This window comes from Rhagoletis pomonella, unplaced genomic scaffold (genome assembly GCF_013731165.1).
Source record: "Rhagoletis pomonella isolate Grant_MI unplaced genomic scaffold, Rhpom_1.0 Rhpom_scaffold_01232, whole genome shotgun sequence".
In the NCBI taxonomy this organism is placed as follows: Eukaryota; Metazoa; Arthropoda; class Insecta; order Diptera; family Tephritidae; genus Rhagoletis; species Rhagoletis pomonella.
Window position 1 is genome coordinate 18,335 of NW_023459786.1, and position 18,111 is coordinate 36,445.

Consider the following 18,111-nt stretch of genomic DNA (forward strand, 5'->3'; position numbering starts at 1 on the left):
AAAAAGAAAAACATTAAAATCCGAAATATTTATTAAAAAATATTAACCACCGTGGCTGGTCTTTTTGTAGTAGTAATTTTGTTTTTGTTTTACTGCATTGAAGAGAGGACTGTATGAGCTTTAATTAACTTAACTTTATTTAAAAAGCGAATATGTGGTAAAAATTTGAACATATTTTAGCGATTGAAAGTTTTTCAAATATAATAAAATTATTCTCCTAAAAGAGAAAAAGCCTCAAACGTCAAAAACTATGGAAAATACTACTTTAGTATTAAAAGTTTTCCAGTATTTCGAGCTTAAGTAAAACAACTAGTAAATAATTAAATTTTTTTTAAATTTTCGAATAAAAATCTCGAACCAAATTTTCGTATAAAAAGTTGGAAACAAATTTTTTAGTAAAATCAAGCGTTCCTTAATTTTCAGATCGCAAAATTTTTTCGATTTCATATTTAAATCGGAATTAAATTAATTTTTAAAATTTTAAAATTTGTGAATAAATATTTGGCAAAATTTAGAAAAATAAAATTTCGAATAAAAATTTTGTACAAAATGTTGAACATCGATTTCGAAGGTAATTTGAAATAAACATTTGAGGGTAAGTACATATCATGATCAGCCGTTTTCCATTTTCAGGATCATAAACTTTTTTCGTTTAAATTTTCAAATTTAACATAGGCGCAACATTTTAAAGTTTTCACATTTTTTTAATTTCGAATAAATATTTGGAAAAACTTCGAATATACATTAAAAGAAAAAAATAAAAATCTAATACAAAATTTGAACAAAATCTTAAATACATACTGATTTGGAAGAAAATTTTAAATAAAAATTTCAACGTTACTAAAGAGCATAATCAGGCGTGCTTCCATTTTCAGAAACGTAAAATTTTTTCGATTTAATATTCCAATCGGAATTAATCGGCATCCTTATTTACAATGACAATAAATTTCCAAAGCGATAACTGTGGAGAGGGTGTATTGAAAACGTATTTTTTTATGAAATCATAAAACGCAAATGCAAGTTGAAATGGTTGCTTGGTTGAAGAAATTGCATACCAACAAGTATAAGAGGATTTTTTTTTGGTTCCAAAAAATACAATTTTCTTATTTTCTGATACAAATTTTTAGCTTATAAAAACCCTGCAATCCAAGCATTCAGATAATTCTGAGTAGTAGAGTTGTATTGTACTGTAACATTCCGATGATTTTAGGAAATTTGAGAAAGAAATTCGGTAAAGCAATAGAAATAGTGCAGAGATGTGAAGAATTAAAAAAAAAAAAGTTTTCCGAATGTTCTTATCGAAATCGTGGAGATTTCTTTACGAGTTCATGTCAACTATTTACGTCATATGATTTTCTTTGAAGATTCGTAAAAAATCGTTACAGAACTCGAAACAAACTTCCAATACTCTTAAAAATTTGATTATTTTTTCGGGAAACTTGGTTTGTAGGATATTTATTTTTACACTTTTTCGAGTAAAAACTTTAGAGTAAAGAGAAATCAGTTTGAACCTAAAAATATTTAAATTTATTTTTTTAATTTAAGTCTATGAAATGCTTCCATTTTTTCGGAAAAAAACTTTGGAAGTACAAAAAAAAACTCAATTGAACTTACTTTGTTTATTACTTAAGCTCGAAAAGTAGGAAAATTTAAAAGTTTTTTATTTTTGCAGTTCGGTAATTTTTATTGTTTTTTGAGAATACTAGTTTTCGAGGCTGCTTTTGACCTTAAACGAGTATTGCTATTTTAAATCTGAAGCTCAATATCGATTTAGAAAAATTTGCACATTTATAACATTCAAATCATAATTGAAACGTTAAAATTGCATTTATTTTTTTTCTCATAAAATTTAAGCCTTTTTTATGATTTATATCTTTCGATCAAGAATAGTCTTTATTTTTGGATTTTTTAACCGACTTGAAAAAAAGGAGGAGACGCAAGATTTATGTACGGATATGTTACCGGACTGCTTTCTAAAAGGTTTTTTTAGTCGGAAAGGTGGTACCTCAAAGGGGTCCCATACTATTTTGGTTTAGTTTCGATCATTGGATTATGAAGAAATTTTTTGTATCTTTTTTTGTGCGAAAAATTACTTGTATTTTTTCTATAAATTTTTGATCGTTATTTTTGATTTTTATTTTTCCGGTAATATAACCTTTTTTAATTTATCATTTTTGATAATAAAAGATTGAAATCGGTCATAAAAACGCAATGATATAAAAATAAAAATCTTGACATTTAACGGTAATTTTCGGTCCCTGGTTTTTGTCGCTCAAAATTCAAAAATTCAAAAAAAATTTTCATACAAAAAAAAACCATCGAGTTTAAACATACAATTTTAAATTTTATTTGCGCACAAAAAACTGAAAAGTTTTTTTTTTAAATCTTAAAGTGGGTAGAATGAATTGCCTTTAAGTTATTTATTTTCCATACGCTGTTACACAAGCAAGTACTAGTTGTTCAGCATCTTTGTTTTAATGATTTAAAAAAAAACAAATTTCTGCTCTTTTGGTAATTAAATAACTTAATTAACTTACACTTAAATTATTTAAAATATTCTCAATAATCTTCGTTATTTCGTTTTGTTTATTTGTGTTTTTTTTCGTTTGTTAATTTTTCTCAGCTAAAAGTCACTTAATATCAACAAAAATACTTTACAATTATTTGTTAATTATTTGAAATACAAATTCAACATTTTGTTGATTATTTTTACTTAAGTTTATTTTTGCTTTTACTTAACTTAATTTTTTTCTTTATAATTTTGCTTAATTTTACTAATAAATTGTTTCACATTGTTTTCCTTTTCCACTCACTTACACTTATACAATTAAATTTTTGTTTTATTTTTTCGTATTAAAATTATTAAATTGAATAGAGTTCGCATTTCATAAACGGTGGATGGTTCAATTCACTTAGCATGAATTTATTATTCAATAATAACTTCACAATTTTCTTACTAGCTCACTCATGCGAAATTTGAAGCACAAAAGAAATTTTTTATTGAAAAATTTTATATTAATTTTTTAATTAATGTATTATTAATATTTTACAGCAATTAGTTATAGTTGGTTTTTTATTTATTTATAAAATGTATGCACAAATAGCACTTAACAAGTAGTTACAACGTACGTACATCAATGTTATGTTGTATTATTAAATTACATATACAAAACGTACAAATATGTACATATTATTTTGAACAAAAGATTTGCTGTTGTTTGTTTTGAAATTAAGTCATAGCTATAGAAGAAGCTAATATTTTTGTTTATTAAAACAAAAAAAAATTAAATTTTTTGTTGATTTTAAATAAAAAATTAAATTTTTTGTTGATTTTAAATAAAGCACAACAATTTCTATAATTAATTATAAAAAGTTAAGAAAAATATATTGCATAGTACTTTAAAATACATAATGTGTAAATGTGTTAAATTATTTTTTAAATAGAAAATATACATTAACATTTATGTACATACATACATAAAAACATATTTTAATTAAAAATTATTTAGAGCAAAATTGTAAGTTAATATACATTAAAAAATGTGTTTGTTAGATCCATCGTAGTTAATTATAAAAAAAAAATATTAAAAACTAAGAACAAAGCGACGGCAATTTTCTTTTTTAACTTAAATGTAATATGCGCATGTAGGTGTGTGTGTTGGCATAACTAATTGCCTGTGAGCATGTTTGTATGTAGTAGTAGCAGCGACGCTATTTTTTTTTTTTAATTTTATAAACAACTTATAAAAAAAGTACTTATATTTAAAAATATTTTTTTTTTAATTTAAAATTTGCGGCGTTTGCTGTTGGTCTCTATTGGCGTGGATATGTACTCACTAACATATGTACGTGTTTTCTTATGTACGTTTAACTCAAAAGCTAATTTAATTTATTTTACTTATTTACAAATTACATACATAATTTTTTAATTTATATTTGTAATCTTTTTATTTTAAATATTTTTTTTTTTTAAATCATAATTTTGTTTTGCCTTATTGCATTGCGTTAGTGGCATTTGTTTGTATTGCCTTCGTGTTTAGATAAAAAAAAAATTTATCAAATAAATCAAGAAATTCAACGCAAAAATTAAAAAAAAAAAACAATGTTTGCTTGCATTTCTTTGAGATCATATAAATGTACATGTGTTTGTATGTGTGTGTGTGTATGTGTATTTAGCTGTGTGTCATTCTCTTGCATATACAACAACAATAAAGTACTCTTCGGACAGCATGACGAGCAGGACTTCTATTTACCTTTTTAAACGAACCAAATTTTTGTATAGAAAGTTGGAAACAAATTTTTTAATAAAATTAAGCGTTCCTTAAATGCGCTCCCTTGTTTTTAAATTTTTGAATAAATATTTGGAAAATTTTAGAAAAATTAAATCTCGAAAAAAAATTTTGCACAAAATATTAAACACCGATTTCGAAATAATTTGAAATAAACATTTAAGGGTAAGTAAATATTATAATCAGCGTTTTCCATTTTCAGGATCATAAACTTTTTTCGATTTCGACGAGCAGGACTTCTATTTACCTTTTTAAACGAACGTTGGGATATCGCCTGATCCTATGAAAGCCATTCTTCATTCCAGACTGCTCTCGAATGTATGTTTGTATGTCTGAAGCTCGTGGCAGAATTTTCCTAGTAGAATCGAGAGCTTCAGCGAAACAGCATGGCTAAGGAAGGTGCTGTCTCAGGGCTCTCTCGCGTTGGTGGACAACAACATGATGAAGGAGGTGAAGAAAACCTGACCTCGGTGGAGTGTAAGCAAGAAGTTGGTGGCTGCACTTGCAGCTTATCGCCTTGTCTCTCTCCACGACAATGGAGCACTGGATTGCTGGACAGCAATGAAGAAGAAAATATTTCCGCCAAGCTAAGGTGATCAAAGTGGGACACGGAGAGTTCGTTGAAGCTTCTCTCGTAAAAAGGAGGGAAATATCATTTGCTTGGGGATACTTAAAGGCCATATTCTTTTAGGGAGACGTAGAGAATGGTGCCCTAGGGAGACGTAGAGAATGGAGCCTGGAACTGTTTGGCATATACTGCGCGAATGCGTTACATTAAGCAGTAGACCAAGTATGGTAATTTTTGTAAACGAAACTTTAAGTACAGTAAACCTTTTTTTGTTAGTAGGAAATTCTCCTCCATCTTCTTTTTTTTTATGAAGAGAATAAAGGGAACTAATTTTTCATTCTCATCTAGACGCTACTTATCGTCGTAAGGGAAGTCGTAAAAAACTTGGTAAACAAAAAATTCAAAAAGCAGTGAATTGAAAACTCTTCTAAAGAGGCTTCATAAAATCCTTAATTTGGTTGGGGGTGGACCTCTGAAATGTCAGTTATTTCAAGGGATACTGCTCTCTTTATGTGAAGCTTTTAGACATTAATGTCTGTCGCTTCGGTAAATAGTGCGTCCTTTCCTGCGGTCACGCTGCCTTAAAACGATTTTCGTAAACGATGCAATTTTCTTACTCACAAAAACAAAAACGATCGCAACAAATTAATTCCGCTTGCAACCATCAGTGCCAACAACACTGCTACCCTCCACCGCACCGACGCTTTCCACCGCCGCGGCAGCCATGGCTGCTGCCACATTAACATGTCGCAGCATCAGATCGCTGTCGGCCGCCTTGCCGATGTTACTCAAATTCAACACTGCAGCATTATCGACCGACGTCGTTGTCCCATACTCGTGCGCGGAAAGTTTCAGAAACTGTTCGTAAGCCGAGAGACGTGCGGTGGGCGGCTCATCGCCGCTAATTGCTTCCATGCTGGTAGCAGCACAGGAGCCCGCATGGAATACTTTGCTAGTCATGATGGCGGCGTTGCTGCTGCTGCTGCTGTGGTATGGCGGTGGTGGTGGACGCTCGGTCAACAAACTGGGATGAGTAATGGCGCTAGGGCCTACACCGAGACTTCCACGGCTGATGGAAACTGCATCTGCTGCTGCGCTTGTGGCCGACGTGTTGATGTTGCTTAAGCTGCCAAGCCTTTGCAAGTGTTGTGATTGTTGCTGTTGTTGCTGCTGCTGGTGCAGTTGATGCTGTTGTTGCGCATGCGCATGCGTATGCACCTGCTGCTGGTGTGCCAAATCTAGCGTTGACAATGTCGAGTGCGGATGTGTAACTATTGCGGAAGCAGACGCGTTCGCACCGCCATACATTAACTCGTCTGATTGTCGATGGTGATGCTGTTGTTGGTGCTGCTGTAAGACAACTGTGGTTGCCTCAGCAGCGCCAGTGCTCATCGGACTTGGCGACGTCGGCGACTGTTTGATGTGGGTTATGGTGGGCGTGACTACGGAAGTGGCGCCACCCAATTCGCTACTACCACCGCGTCCCGAGCCGCCAACACCGCCACTGCTGCTCACATTCTGGCAATCACTGAGATTGCTTAAATAACGTGCATTGGTGTTGTTGCTGCTACTGCCGCTATTGTTGTTGGCTGCGTTGCCAACACCGCTGGTGCTATCGGCATTATCATGTGTGTCTTTTGTTGTTGCTGCTGTCGTCGTGGTGAGCGCCAAGCCGCGTGCACTCGCGCCGGTTACCGTGCCCTCGTCCATTGCCGTCGCCGCCATGGAGCTACTGCCATGTCGCTCACTATCAGCACACTTGCTAACGCCTCCTACGCTTCCTCCTACACTGCAACTGCCCAATCTATCCACACACAATGAATTCAACAGTAGAAGCAGCGGCGGCGGTGGCGGCGGCCTCGGTGGCAGTGGCAGTTCATGCTATTCCTTTATCAACCGATAAATATGGTGCGTAGCGCCGCTATTCTGTGCCGCCACCTCGAACACGTACGCTATGCAGAGAAGGGTCTCTTGTGTGTCTCGCGCTTGCATCACCTTAACGAAGAGTAAGCAGGAAGATAATGAGGTGGGTATTACATGTCTAGACATATCACAGTACGTAGTAAATATGTATGTATATGTATACCTGCAGTATTGTGAAGTTCTCCAGGACACTGTTCATCATATATCGCTCAGGCAGGTTCTTCAATTTCTGTATGAAATTTATCATATATTCGCACATCGGCGACCGATGTATGCGATATACGAAGCGACCATTCTCCAAGCGTGAGTATTCTGTTTCCACTTTTTCGACGACCTGTTTGCCAAACGAGCAGACTTTTGTCGAACACACGAGCACAACATTTTCGTTACTCTCATATCTAACGGGGGTATACAAAGTAAAAGAATATATTTGTTAGAACACAGGGTTTTAAGAACTTAAAATTAAGAAAACCCATTTGGTTGCGATACATACTGACTCGTAACGCCATAGAAATCTCCCGTCTCGCTGCCGGTTATTTCGGTATTCAAGTCTGCCCAACATTTAACCAGATAGAAGGCATTTTGTGGACCTTTTTCGTAGAGATCTTTAAGACCGCCTGATTTCTCAGGGAACTTATCGGAGATCTGTCGGATGTCAACAGTCTGTAGGGAGAAAATAAGAGTAGAAAAATTACAAAATTAATAATTTTTTAGTGTTAAAAAAGTAATAATTTCGACAATTTCCGCAATTTTCAATACAACGGATTTAAAGCGATTTGAAGGCGGCAAGATGAGATTAAATGAGAGAAGGCTCGCTCTGAGCAGAACTGGACCAAATTTGGCAAATCTCTTAGTCGGTGCGACCAGAGTTGATTTATAGTATTAAATATCTATTCGGTTAGAGGTCTTTACTGATCCACATATAACTTAGGATTTTCCGGACCTGCGGGAGATTCTGTAACCTCCACAGTGGCTCTGTTTTGACAGATTTTGGAGTTTGTTAAACTTGGGGAAAACTTGAATTTTTCCTCTGTCTTCTTTCCACAGACAGGCGCAGTATAATTACAATTAGAAAAGGATTGGAATAAGTTGCATAACTCCAGACTGCCACCTTAGTCAAGAGTGCCACCTTGAAGATACATATCGATACCTTAGCCTTTTGTATGTATAGCTCTATTCAGGTGTAAGTTCTATGAGAGTTCACCGTCAAGGATAACCTCCAGTTGAAGGAGGCTAACTAAGATTAGCAAAATGCCTCAAAATCTGAGAGAGTAATTATGACCGCAGCCCAATCAGGTATACTCTATGTCACCAAATAACCTCTTGGACTTTATAAGGGAGTTAAAACTGAGCGAAGATCTCCTGTTTGTACTCCATACCTCCACTGATATCTATATACCATGGATGACCCGGCCCTATTGTTCAAGCTTCCTTGGATCTTCTTGATGCGTATCTGCATCCTTCGACCTTCCAAAATAAATAAATGAAAAGGGGATCCTAAGATTGATGTTCTTGTTGACTTAGTCACGATTAGTTATAAAGGAATCCTTACGCTTCGAAAAGTGTCTGAACGACCCAATGCATTTAGGTGTTGAGGAAACTTAATGCAGCGTATTCCCATTGCCGGAGCGTTACTCAGCATGCCTGCGAAAGTCCTGGAAATCTTATTTAAATTTCGGTTGTGGATCTCTTTGGACAATTTCCTTAAATTCAGTAGTTTGTCCAATCAAGTTTTACGGACTCACAGTTTGGTCGACGTGCGTGGATAAATCTTCGATTATGAAACAATTCATTAGGATAAAAAGGACACACCGAACCTCACGGGATTCCTACCCACTAACTACTCCAACGAGCACCTTTAAAACTCAACTCAACCTCCTCCCATTCGATCTTTATAACCAGTAAACTAAAGGTAGGCCAAATTGTAGTCAGAAAAAATGGAGTGACATCTGTCAAAAAAACTCTTTAGCGTCTAGACTACTCGGTTCCTACTCTAGCACCTACACCCTCGAGAACGGCTGGCTTCCTCCTTGATTCGATGTAGGCAGCCATTTTAATCTGACCCAATTTAAGTAGTAATTAGTACTCACCTCGAGTAGCGGATCGGAAAAGGACGGTTTGCCACCGAGTTGTACGAACAAGTGCCGGTGATACTGAAAATTAAATTCGAAATTAGTCGAAACACATTTCAAACAAACTGTATATATCATAAAAAAAAACACCGAAACACTTACGATATCCTCTCTTTGTATTTCCATGAATGCCGAGAATTCCAGCAAACGGAATTTGTGCGTCGCTATCGCTCTACCCTCCCACGGCAGTTGTGCTGGCGGAAGTCCTGCTTCGATGTCACCAGACACGGCTGTCGATGGCTTGCCGGCGGGGTAGGGGGGTTGTGCGAATGGCTTAATGCTGTAATCGTAAAAACTACGGTCAATGCAAACAATTTCAATGTGTCAACTTGTTAAATATTTCGAGATAACTTACTCTTGTGAGGTGCTGGGCTGTAGACCTGGCTGCCAGAATTGCTGTGAGTTGGGTGATGGGTGGGGAGAAGAAGAATAGAAGGAAAAGAGAAGTATTTATTTATAAGCGATTATATAACTTCAAGATAGACAACAACAACAACAATAATTCAGTTACAGTTACATATATGTATGTATACATATATGCATAATAAAATAAAGTTAAATGAAAATACATACATACATACATCAATAAGTATGTAATTATGAACGAAATGTGCTAGCGAAAAGCAAGGTTTATATGAAGAGCCAACAATTTTTTTTAGGGTTATGCAAGTTTGATGATGAGAGCTTTTAGCTTTGTTTGGTCTTAGCATTTTGAAGAGTAAGTTTATTATACACATACTAGTAACACAAAATTGATACTTCTCCGCTGATTATATATAATAATGAGGTTCTTATTTATTTACATGCCCGTATTTATGTACAGTGACTGAAACAAGTGTTCACATGTTGATTTTTTTTTAAATATTCAAATGTTTTTAAAGCTAAAATTATTTTGTTATTTTTTTGTAAAAATTTTGTTCATGTTTTAACAAAAAAACCATTTCAATCAAAGTTTCTAGCTCTATACAAAATTTAGAAAAATTTAACAATTTCATAAAAATTTCGAGTTTTTAATCTTAATCTGTAGAACATTTCTGGGCTTGTTGGCTTTTGCGGTTTTTGTCTAAGAAGCGCAATTTATAAAAGCTGGCGTGATTTTTGAACGGTATTGTGCATTTTATTCCATAAAAAAAATACGTTAATGTGGAAAAAGTGCAAAAATCCGTCAGCAAAAAAAAATAATTGCAATTTTCAAATTTCAGAATTAAAATTTTCGAATTTTTTAATGAAAATTTGTAAAATTTTTCAAAATTTTGTATAAAGTTTGAAACTTTGATTCATGTTTACTGGTTTGTCCAAAGCGTGAAGAATATTTTTATAAAAAAATACCAAAAAAAAACTTTGACTTGAAGAACATTAAGACAATTAAAAAAGAACACTGCTTTGAGTCACTGTATGTGACGATAAAACGAAGCCTTAACCAATATGAAATTTTTATCCTCCTTACAAGTTTTTATTATTGTTTACTGCTACGCTGTTCCGCTGCCCCTTCAATACTGATGAGATGAAGCTAGCAATGTGTGTTGCGTTAGCGATGGACCCCAGCTATGGCGTACGTATCGAAATGTTCGTGAAATATGGACCTTAACCTATGAATTATTGGCTTACAGACGTCGTTGAGGTACTATAGCCTCCCACACACACACACACACACACATACACACATTTATACACAAAATATATATATGAAAGGGAAATCAAATGATTTATTTACAACGTAGCGAGTTACACAAAGTGACGCCTTACTGCGGAATTAGCAAAATGCTTAGATTGGCTTCTGATTGCTTTTATTATTTTTTTATTTTTTTATTTTTTTGTGGTGATGAGCACAAATTTAGCCGTTCGAGTTAGAAAGCGGTAAACAATTACTATGAACTTTTTCTTACGCCCGGATACATTGGTGGATGACGGAGTGGCGTGTGCGCATGCGCATGCGTATGTGCGGCGTGTGGCGGCAAACCAGCAGCTGCTGCCGCCGCCACCGCCGCCGCTGTTGCTGTCGGTGTTGTCACCGTAGCCGAAGCCGGCGCCGTTGTTGTCGTCGTAATGGAATTCTGCGTTGCTGTTGCTACTGCTGCCGCCGCTGCCGCTACCGCTTGTTGTTGTTGTTGCAAATATGCCGCCGTACCCGCTGACGTGTGCGGCAGGTGCGGTTGTTGTTGTGCATGCGCGTGCGGATGTGTGCTGGCAAGGTGGTGGTTGTGGTGGTGGTGGTGATGATGGCTAAGGTGGTTTAGGTGGTTCAAGTGGCTCAGGTGGTGGGCGTGGTGATGGTGTGGATGCGGGTGCGGGTGCGAATGCAAGTGTGAGTGCGTTGGTCCGACTAGATGTGTTGCTGCCGCCGCCGCCGCCGCCGCTGCTGCAACTGCTGCTGCAGATGTCGACCCTGCGGACGATGAAGCTGACGAGACTGGCGGCCCCACAGCGGTGAAAGCAGCAGCTGAGGCGGCAAATGCCAGATTCTTCGCCGCCTGTGCGGATACGATTTGTGAGCTGGTCATACCGCTCATAGCCTGTAGTGCTTTTTCCTTTTCGCTTAGCAAATGTAGCGAATGGGCGTGCCCATTGATGCCAGCGATGCCGTTAGGTTCCTGAAAATAGTAAGTGTAGGTGGTAAGGTGGTGCTCGATGAGGTGCGCGGGTCAAATTTTCCTATAAATTGTGTGGCATTGGCCAAGGCTGTAAATGCTAGGTAATTGGGGAAGCTGGAATAAAATTTGCATTATTTATTGGCTTAGCGGAAATACGATGAGATAGTGGCGATGAGATGCGTGGTGGATGGTTTGATATGCTGATCATTGGTGATTATGATGACGCATGACTCTCCTTAAGTACATAATTTTATTAACAAATTTTATTTAAAACACTTCTGCAACTGAGATATGATTTAAACATCGTTCCAGCGCTTACTTTAAATTACATCTTTATTTTCTTTGTAGTTTACAAAGTCGCTGTTGCACTCCTTGTGGCCTTGCCGCGCCACACTTTAGCTCAGTGTGCATGCCATTCCTGCCACAGAAGCAAGCAGCGGTTACCTGCACAGCTGGGCATCTCTTTGTGGTTTCTAGATGCTCACACAAGGCAAAAAAAGTAAAAAAAAAAAAGAAAATAGAAACCACTATCATTCACGTATAAGCTTGCACACTTTTTCGTATCCTTGTCGGCAGCCTTAGTTGGTGGAGAAATTCTACTAAGCACTCAACTACAAAGTGACCCAGAAAACACCAAAGAATTTTCGTATGACACAAAATAAAACCATAACAACAAAAAAAAACTGAAAGAATGCGAAGAAACCTCATAAAGCGCACTTGCACACATTGTAAGGATAGTGAAGTAAAGACATAGAAACCGCACGCTACTCGAATGCGTTGTGTGTCCACTGTGTGTATGAATCCTTACGGGGGGAATTAAATGGTAGCAAAGAAAAGGAATCCTATTAAAAGGGCAGCAGAAAGATACATACATACATACGTAACAGCAAACAATTTAGACAGAATCGCCAGAACTTGGTATACCTGCGGAAGTTACGGCTGCGTTTGAATAGGAAAGAAGGCGTATGCTGAATATATTCGAATAATTAAATCACAAAGCATCTTTCTTTTACTAAGGAGCAACTATGTATGTATTAAAACAGGCCTAACCGATTTTTTCATTGGATTGATCGGTATTTTTCAAAAATAAATGTTACAAATTTTCCAGGATATTTAAGGATAAATTTTAAAGGGAGCATTTTCAATAGCTATTTGTCCTTATGCACCAACATATTTAATCTTTTTTAATTCTACGGAATTTTCTCTTTTATTTGATACCCACATTTTTATTACATGTACGTACATTGTACTGAATTTAAAAAAAAAATGTTTGAATTAAACATCTTTAAAATTTCAAAGTCCTTTTAAAAAAATCCTGACGTCAGAGTGAAAAATTAAAAACGCAGTTTGGACCCTAGTTTGCGTAAAAAGTTTCTATTCGGAAACTTCCATACCCATATACCCATTCCAGGTATACAAACAATGTCTGTCTGGTATTCCTTTACGATCCTAAATTTTAGTAATTGACTTTTGATTTCGATAATTCATGCGCTATCTCGTTCTCGTTTATGTCCATATGCCCTCGGCCCGTATTATGATAATTTCGTATCGAACAGAATTTGAGGCCAACTTTCTTCTAAAGACTTTAACTAGCAGCGACCGATTCAAAGAAGAAAATAGTGCCTGAATTGCTGCTTGGCTATCAGAGAATATGTTCACTAACGTCCTTGCGGGTACTCGTATTTTGAGCCCCTTACCGACAACAATCTAACCCTACAGTAAGACATAATTCAGCATTGAACACCTTATAAAAATTGCTACCTCTTGGCTTTTGTTTCAGCGAAGCTTCCTGAAGCGCATTTGGTAATAAAGTTGAGGGAAAAAAACGAAGGCCATTGAATAAGTTTCGTGTTCCCTTTAAGAGATTTTAAACTTAGATTGTTAGGTATGCTAAGCGCAAGGGATTCATATCTGTAGGCTACGCTCTCAGAATACGCTAACCTTAATGGGGTCGGGTAGCTGTACAAAAAGTTTTCCGAACTCTTCTCCGTCTTCAGAGCAGGGAGAACAGACAAATGAAGTTGTCAAGTGTGCCGACTACAGCCAGGTCTTACATTGTGAAAGCTTATCCGATGCTTCAAGGTCTTCATTGAGTGAAATTTTGAACCCATCTACTGATGATGACCGCTAGAACTGTTGACTTATCTGGATCCTTGTACCTTCGCAAGTTTTCAACTTTATTAAGTTTATAATCTGGCTAAAGCGCTGTATGGAGCTTCAATGCACCTTTTGTACGTGAATCGTTCTCCATATTAAGTTGTGCGTATTAATAATTTTTCTTGCAAAAATTATGCTCTAATGAGTGCATGGTATACTTTTTTCGACCGATTAATTCATGAAGAAATATTTCGCATGAAGTACTCTTAAAGAAAGTCTCAAGCAAAGGAAAGCCTTTTATGAGAGCTTTTATGCGAATATGTTTGTAGCTTCTTACGCTCTGTCTCTCGCTCTCTTTCTTTCCACTTCAGTGCGACACAAAGCGTGCGGCCAGGCGATCCTTCGGTCACTTTAACCCACTTTTGAGATCCTTTTACATAACTTTTTTATACAAAGCCTTTGCGACTGGACCATTAAACACCGTTTTGCCAAAGGTAAGTACTAAAAAGACGATGCTAAAGAAGAAGAGAAGACGAAAAAGCCTTACAACACTTTACTTTGTGTTTTTGTGTATAGTATTTTGAGTGTAAAAGTAGATTTATTTTTTATTTATTTTTTTAAATAAATATTTGTTTGTGTTTGTACTTGTTTACCAGTTTTGCGCTTTGTTTGTTTATAACTATATACATATATATGGATGTATGTATGTAGTGCAAAAACGGCATCATTATAATAAATGCAAAAGTTGTTGAAAAATTCCAACTTTGTGCCTTTTGCGCCATTTTGCCTCTTGGCTTTTGTTTCAACGAAGCCAAGCAGAAAAAAAGACAAAAAAAAAACAAAATAAAACTCGACGCAACATTACATTAATTTTCGAAAAAGTAATTTTACTACTATTTTCTCTCCGGTTGCGTTGTGCTGTGCCTGTTTCTGACAGAGAGCCTCACTTTTCTATGCACTTTCTGTTCTGTTCGGGCCTTTTGTTGCCACTGTTGTGCAAATGTAGTTGCCGTTTACTTGTTTCTACGCTTTGTTTGTTTGACTATCCTTGTTTTTGTTTTTGTTTTTGTTTTTTGATGCCTTTTGACCTTTTGACATAATGTGTGTGGGCCATAAAATGCCAAAGGAACAAAGCGGAAAATAAGAGAGAGCGGAGCAGAAAACGAAGTGCAAGGGGTGGAAGAAGATGAGGGCGAAAAGAAAAGTTGCAGTGGACAATGCTGCAGGCGAAACTTGTGCTAGTCTGGTAAAATGGGCGTGGCTTAGAGGTGGGCAGAGCGGTGTGCATCGGACAGCAGAGTGTTTACAGAAGATTAAGGGGAAGTAACAGCTGGCTCTAGTTGATTGGTATTGGTAGGAAGGTCTGAGGGGGTGCTGAGAAAACAAAACCAAATGACCGGCATTAAAAATGTATGTACACTTTTGAGTGTTTTGTAACAAAAAGTAATACTACAAATAGCAGCAGGACCTGCGCCAAAAGAAGTCAGTCAACACTAAAAACAACAACCACAACAAAAACACACAAAGTAACAAAACAACTGTTGAAATCAAATAAACTTTCGAAACAAAGCTAAAGCAAAGGAAAAATAGAGGAAAACAAATTAAATGAAAAAGACTATAGTTTTTTTCTGTTTTTTTTTTTTTTAATTTCATAAAACATATTTTTGTTGCATTCTGCACTTTGTTTTACGGCTTTTCTGCCCGCTTTCGCTCGACACAAACGGTCAGTAAGCAAAGAAAAAGGATTTCAATGGAATTTTCACTTCACAAAGTGCGATGCAACACACTAACAACAACAACAATGACGACTACTGCAGCAGAAATATACAGAACAAAAAATAAAATAAAAAATTGTAGAAAGAAGAAAATTGAAATGGATGAAATGTAAAATAGAAATGAAAAAAAAAAATTTAAAAAATAGTTGAAACGACAAAGAACCAAACACAAAGTAAACTGCAGTGTGCGCGCTGCTGGGCTGTTGGGAAGGCACTACCACCAGTGTGCCAGTTGAGACGCGCTCAGCGTCGACTTAAGATGCGGTGCAGTCACGTGTGGCAGAGATGTTTGTGTGCATGTATGTAATTACAATGCAGCAGTTACACATATACATACATTTATTGCACACAAACGGAAAGCTCAAACAAAAACTTTACAATCGCTCAAATCGCACAGAAGGCACAAAAAGTGTATGTAATTTTTATAAAGTTTTACCTTTTACTTTTCTCCAACATAAAACAACTTTTCAAGTGAAATGGACAAATGGTTCCATGTGAATATGTATGAGAAAATGCACATACACATGAGCAATTCCATGTTAAATCGACTAATGGTTGAAATCGTCCACATTTGATTTGGATAAATTTTGGTTAGAACCTTTCTTATACATATGATATAACGAAGTTAAATTTTCCAAGAGTTCAAAGTTTCAGAATTTCTCGTATTTAATTTTTTAAATATCTAAACACTACTATGATTACAAAAATGGTTCTGGTAATGTTTTAAAGTTGATACTTGTGGCTATATCGGAAAAAATTTAAAAAAAAAACTATACAGAATTTTGAAATTTAAAAATCGTAAAAGCAAAAATTTCTATAAATTTTTAGCTAAATTTAATAATTAAATAATAATTAAAAAGACCCAGAAAAAAGATATGAACCAAACTAAATAATAATATCCTCAGGGAATTTATATTCATGATAGGAGGAAAGGGAAAAGAGTGAAAACTCTCAGGGAGTCTGTCTCTGTTCAGAATCGGCCTGAATAAACCGAACTTAAATAAACTAATAGACAACTGAAGACCACCAAGTTCGATAAAAGAGTTCAAAATTCACGACTATATAAAAATGATAAAAAATTGATTAACTGAGTTAACCTATGCAGTACTGTGTTCATCAGAAACGGACGAGGCTAAAAAAAAGAGTAAGTTTTTGTTGATTTATAGCCCATTTCCACCAAAATATAAAATGCAGTTAAGAACTCAAGTACTCAGAATTTTAGCGTTTTTACCTTCTGTTTGCTTGTACTTTACGCCCTTCGAGTGGTTATCTTCTTTATCCAGTTGGCATAAATTGCAGCTAAAGCTTGGTGGAAATGAACTATTAGTCCCGCACGTGCTTCGCGTTTTTTAAAAGGCGTACATTTTGTGATATTTGTATGACTAAAGACGGATTTCCACTGGGCATTAAATGCTAAAAATTTGTTGACAAAGTCGGGTATTAGAAATGTTTTTATTTTAGAATAAATAGTAGTGATTAAATCTGTTTCCAATGTAATTTTTTACATACATAAATGGAGCAAATTGCCTGTTATTTTAATGCCTAATGGAAATTCGACATTAGTGTATGTATTTCGTATAAAAGCTTTTAACTTTTTCTCAAGGACATCAGATAAACCTTGCTTTTCATATTCGAATCATCAAATATAAACAGTTATCTATACATACATATATGTATGTACATACATTTGTCTATCGAGGAAAATAATAAAAGTAAAATGGATTTTGATGATTAAAGCAGTGGCCAAAAAGTATAAAAATAATTGAAATTAAAAATCATTCTTAAGCTCTATTCTTTGCTCTAAAGCTTCATTTGGGTACAATTACTCAACTGCACACAACTCGAAATTTATTCAATATGGCAGAAATCTGTGTGATAACTTACAACTTTAATTTTCGCCTGAATCTCACGCAATTTCCGTCTGGCAAGAACCTGTATGTGCGAACTGACTTGCTTTCGTGTTCTCGTCTTGCCTGTGCGTAATTTGATATAACGAGCGATGAGTTCATTGCGGCCTAGAAATAAAAAAATAGGAAAGAAAAATTATAAAAACTTGCATATGTAATGAGTTATTTTCGTGAAATACTCATATTTAAATCACAAGAAATTTGCTATGAAATTGAGATAAAATCAGTATTTTACTTATTAGAAGAAATTAATCTTGATCCCCCTACATATACTAGGTGGTGTGTTCTTTTTGGTAGACATTAAAGATTTGAGTGTGTTTACGATAGATATTGCCGTCAGACGGATATGCACTGTGATTTTAAAAATACTAGTTATTTATCTCATTAGCATATATTACAACTAGGGCTGTGCGATTATTCGATTACTCGAGCAAGTTGGTTAATCAATTATTCGGTTAATCAATTACTCGAGTAATCAAGATTTTGATTACGCAAAACGATGATTAATTGAGTTACTTGAAATATGATTACTCAAAAAAAATAATTTTGCTCGTTAAAAGAGTTTGCTTTGGAAAATGCTTATTTTCTTTTTTACATTCTGTATATGAAAAAATTTTTCGTTTTAATTTTTGAAAACAGAAACGTTGTTTTCAAAGTATCAAGGAACTTTAACTACTTTATACATATGTAAAGAGTTGAAATGTTGATTACTCATTTTACTCGAAATGTTGATTAATCATTAAGCAAATTACTCAATTTTTTTTTTTGTTAATTAAAAATCTTGATTACTCGAGTAACTGAACTTTTGAATAATCATAATTTCCAATTA

General features: G+C 35.3%; 2 protein-coding genes across 2 annotated transcripts; both read right to left on the bottom strand.

The window, feature by feature from the left end:
- Window positions 1-4,383: 4,383 nt before the first annotated feature.
- On the bottom strand, window positions 4,384-6,639 carry LOC118752094 (AT-rich binding protein-like). The gene has a single exon (XM_036486943.1). The coding sequence runs from the start codon at window positions 6,580-6,582 to the stop codon at window positions 5,503-5,505; it is 1,080 nt and encodes a 359-aa protein (XP_036342836.1). The 5' UTR covers window positions 6,583-6,639; the 3' UTR covers window positions 4,384-5,502.
- A 95-nt stretch (window positions 6,640-6,734) lies between these two features.
- LOC118752095 (protein scalloped-like) lies at window positions 6,735-17,397 on the bottom strand (the record flags this gene model as incomplete). The annotated part of the gene is made up of 8 exons (XM_036486944.1): window positions 6,735-6,852; window positions 6,944-7,178; window positions 7,274-7,443; window positions 8,871-8,933; window positions 9,015-9,207; window positions 9,268-9,308; window positions 10,799-11,503; window positions 17,260-17,397. Coding segments are annotated over 8 exons (1,659 nt in total), but the record flags the coding sequence as incomplete, so codon positions are not given.
- Window positions 17,398-18,111: the final 714 nt, after the last annotated feature.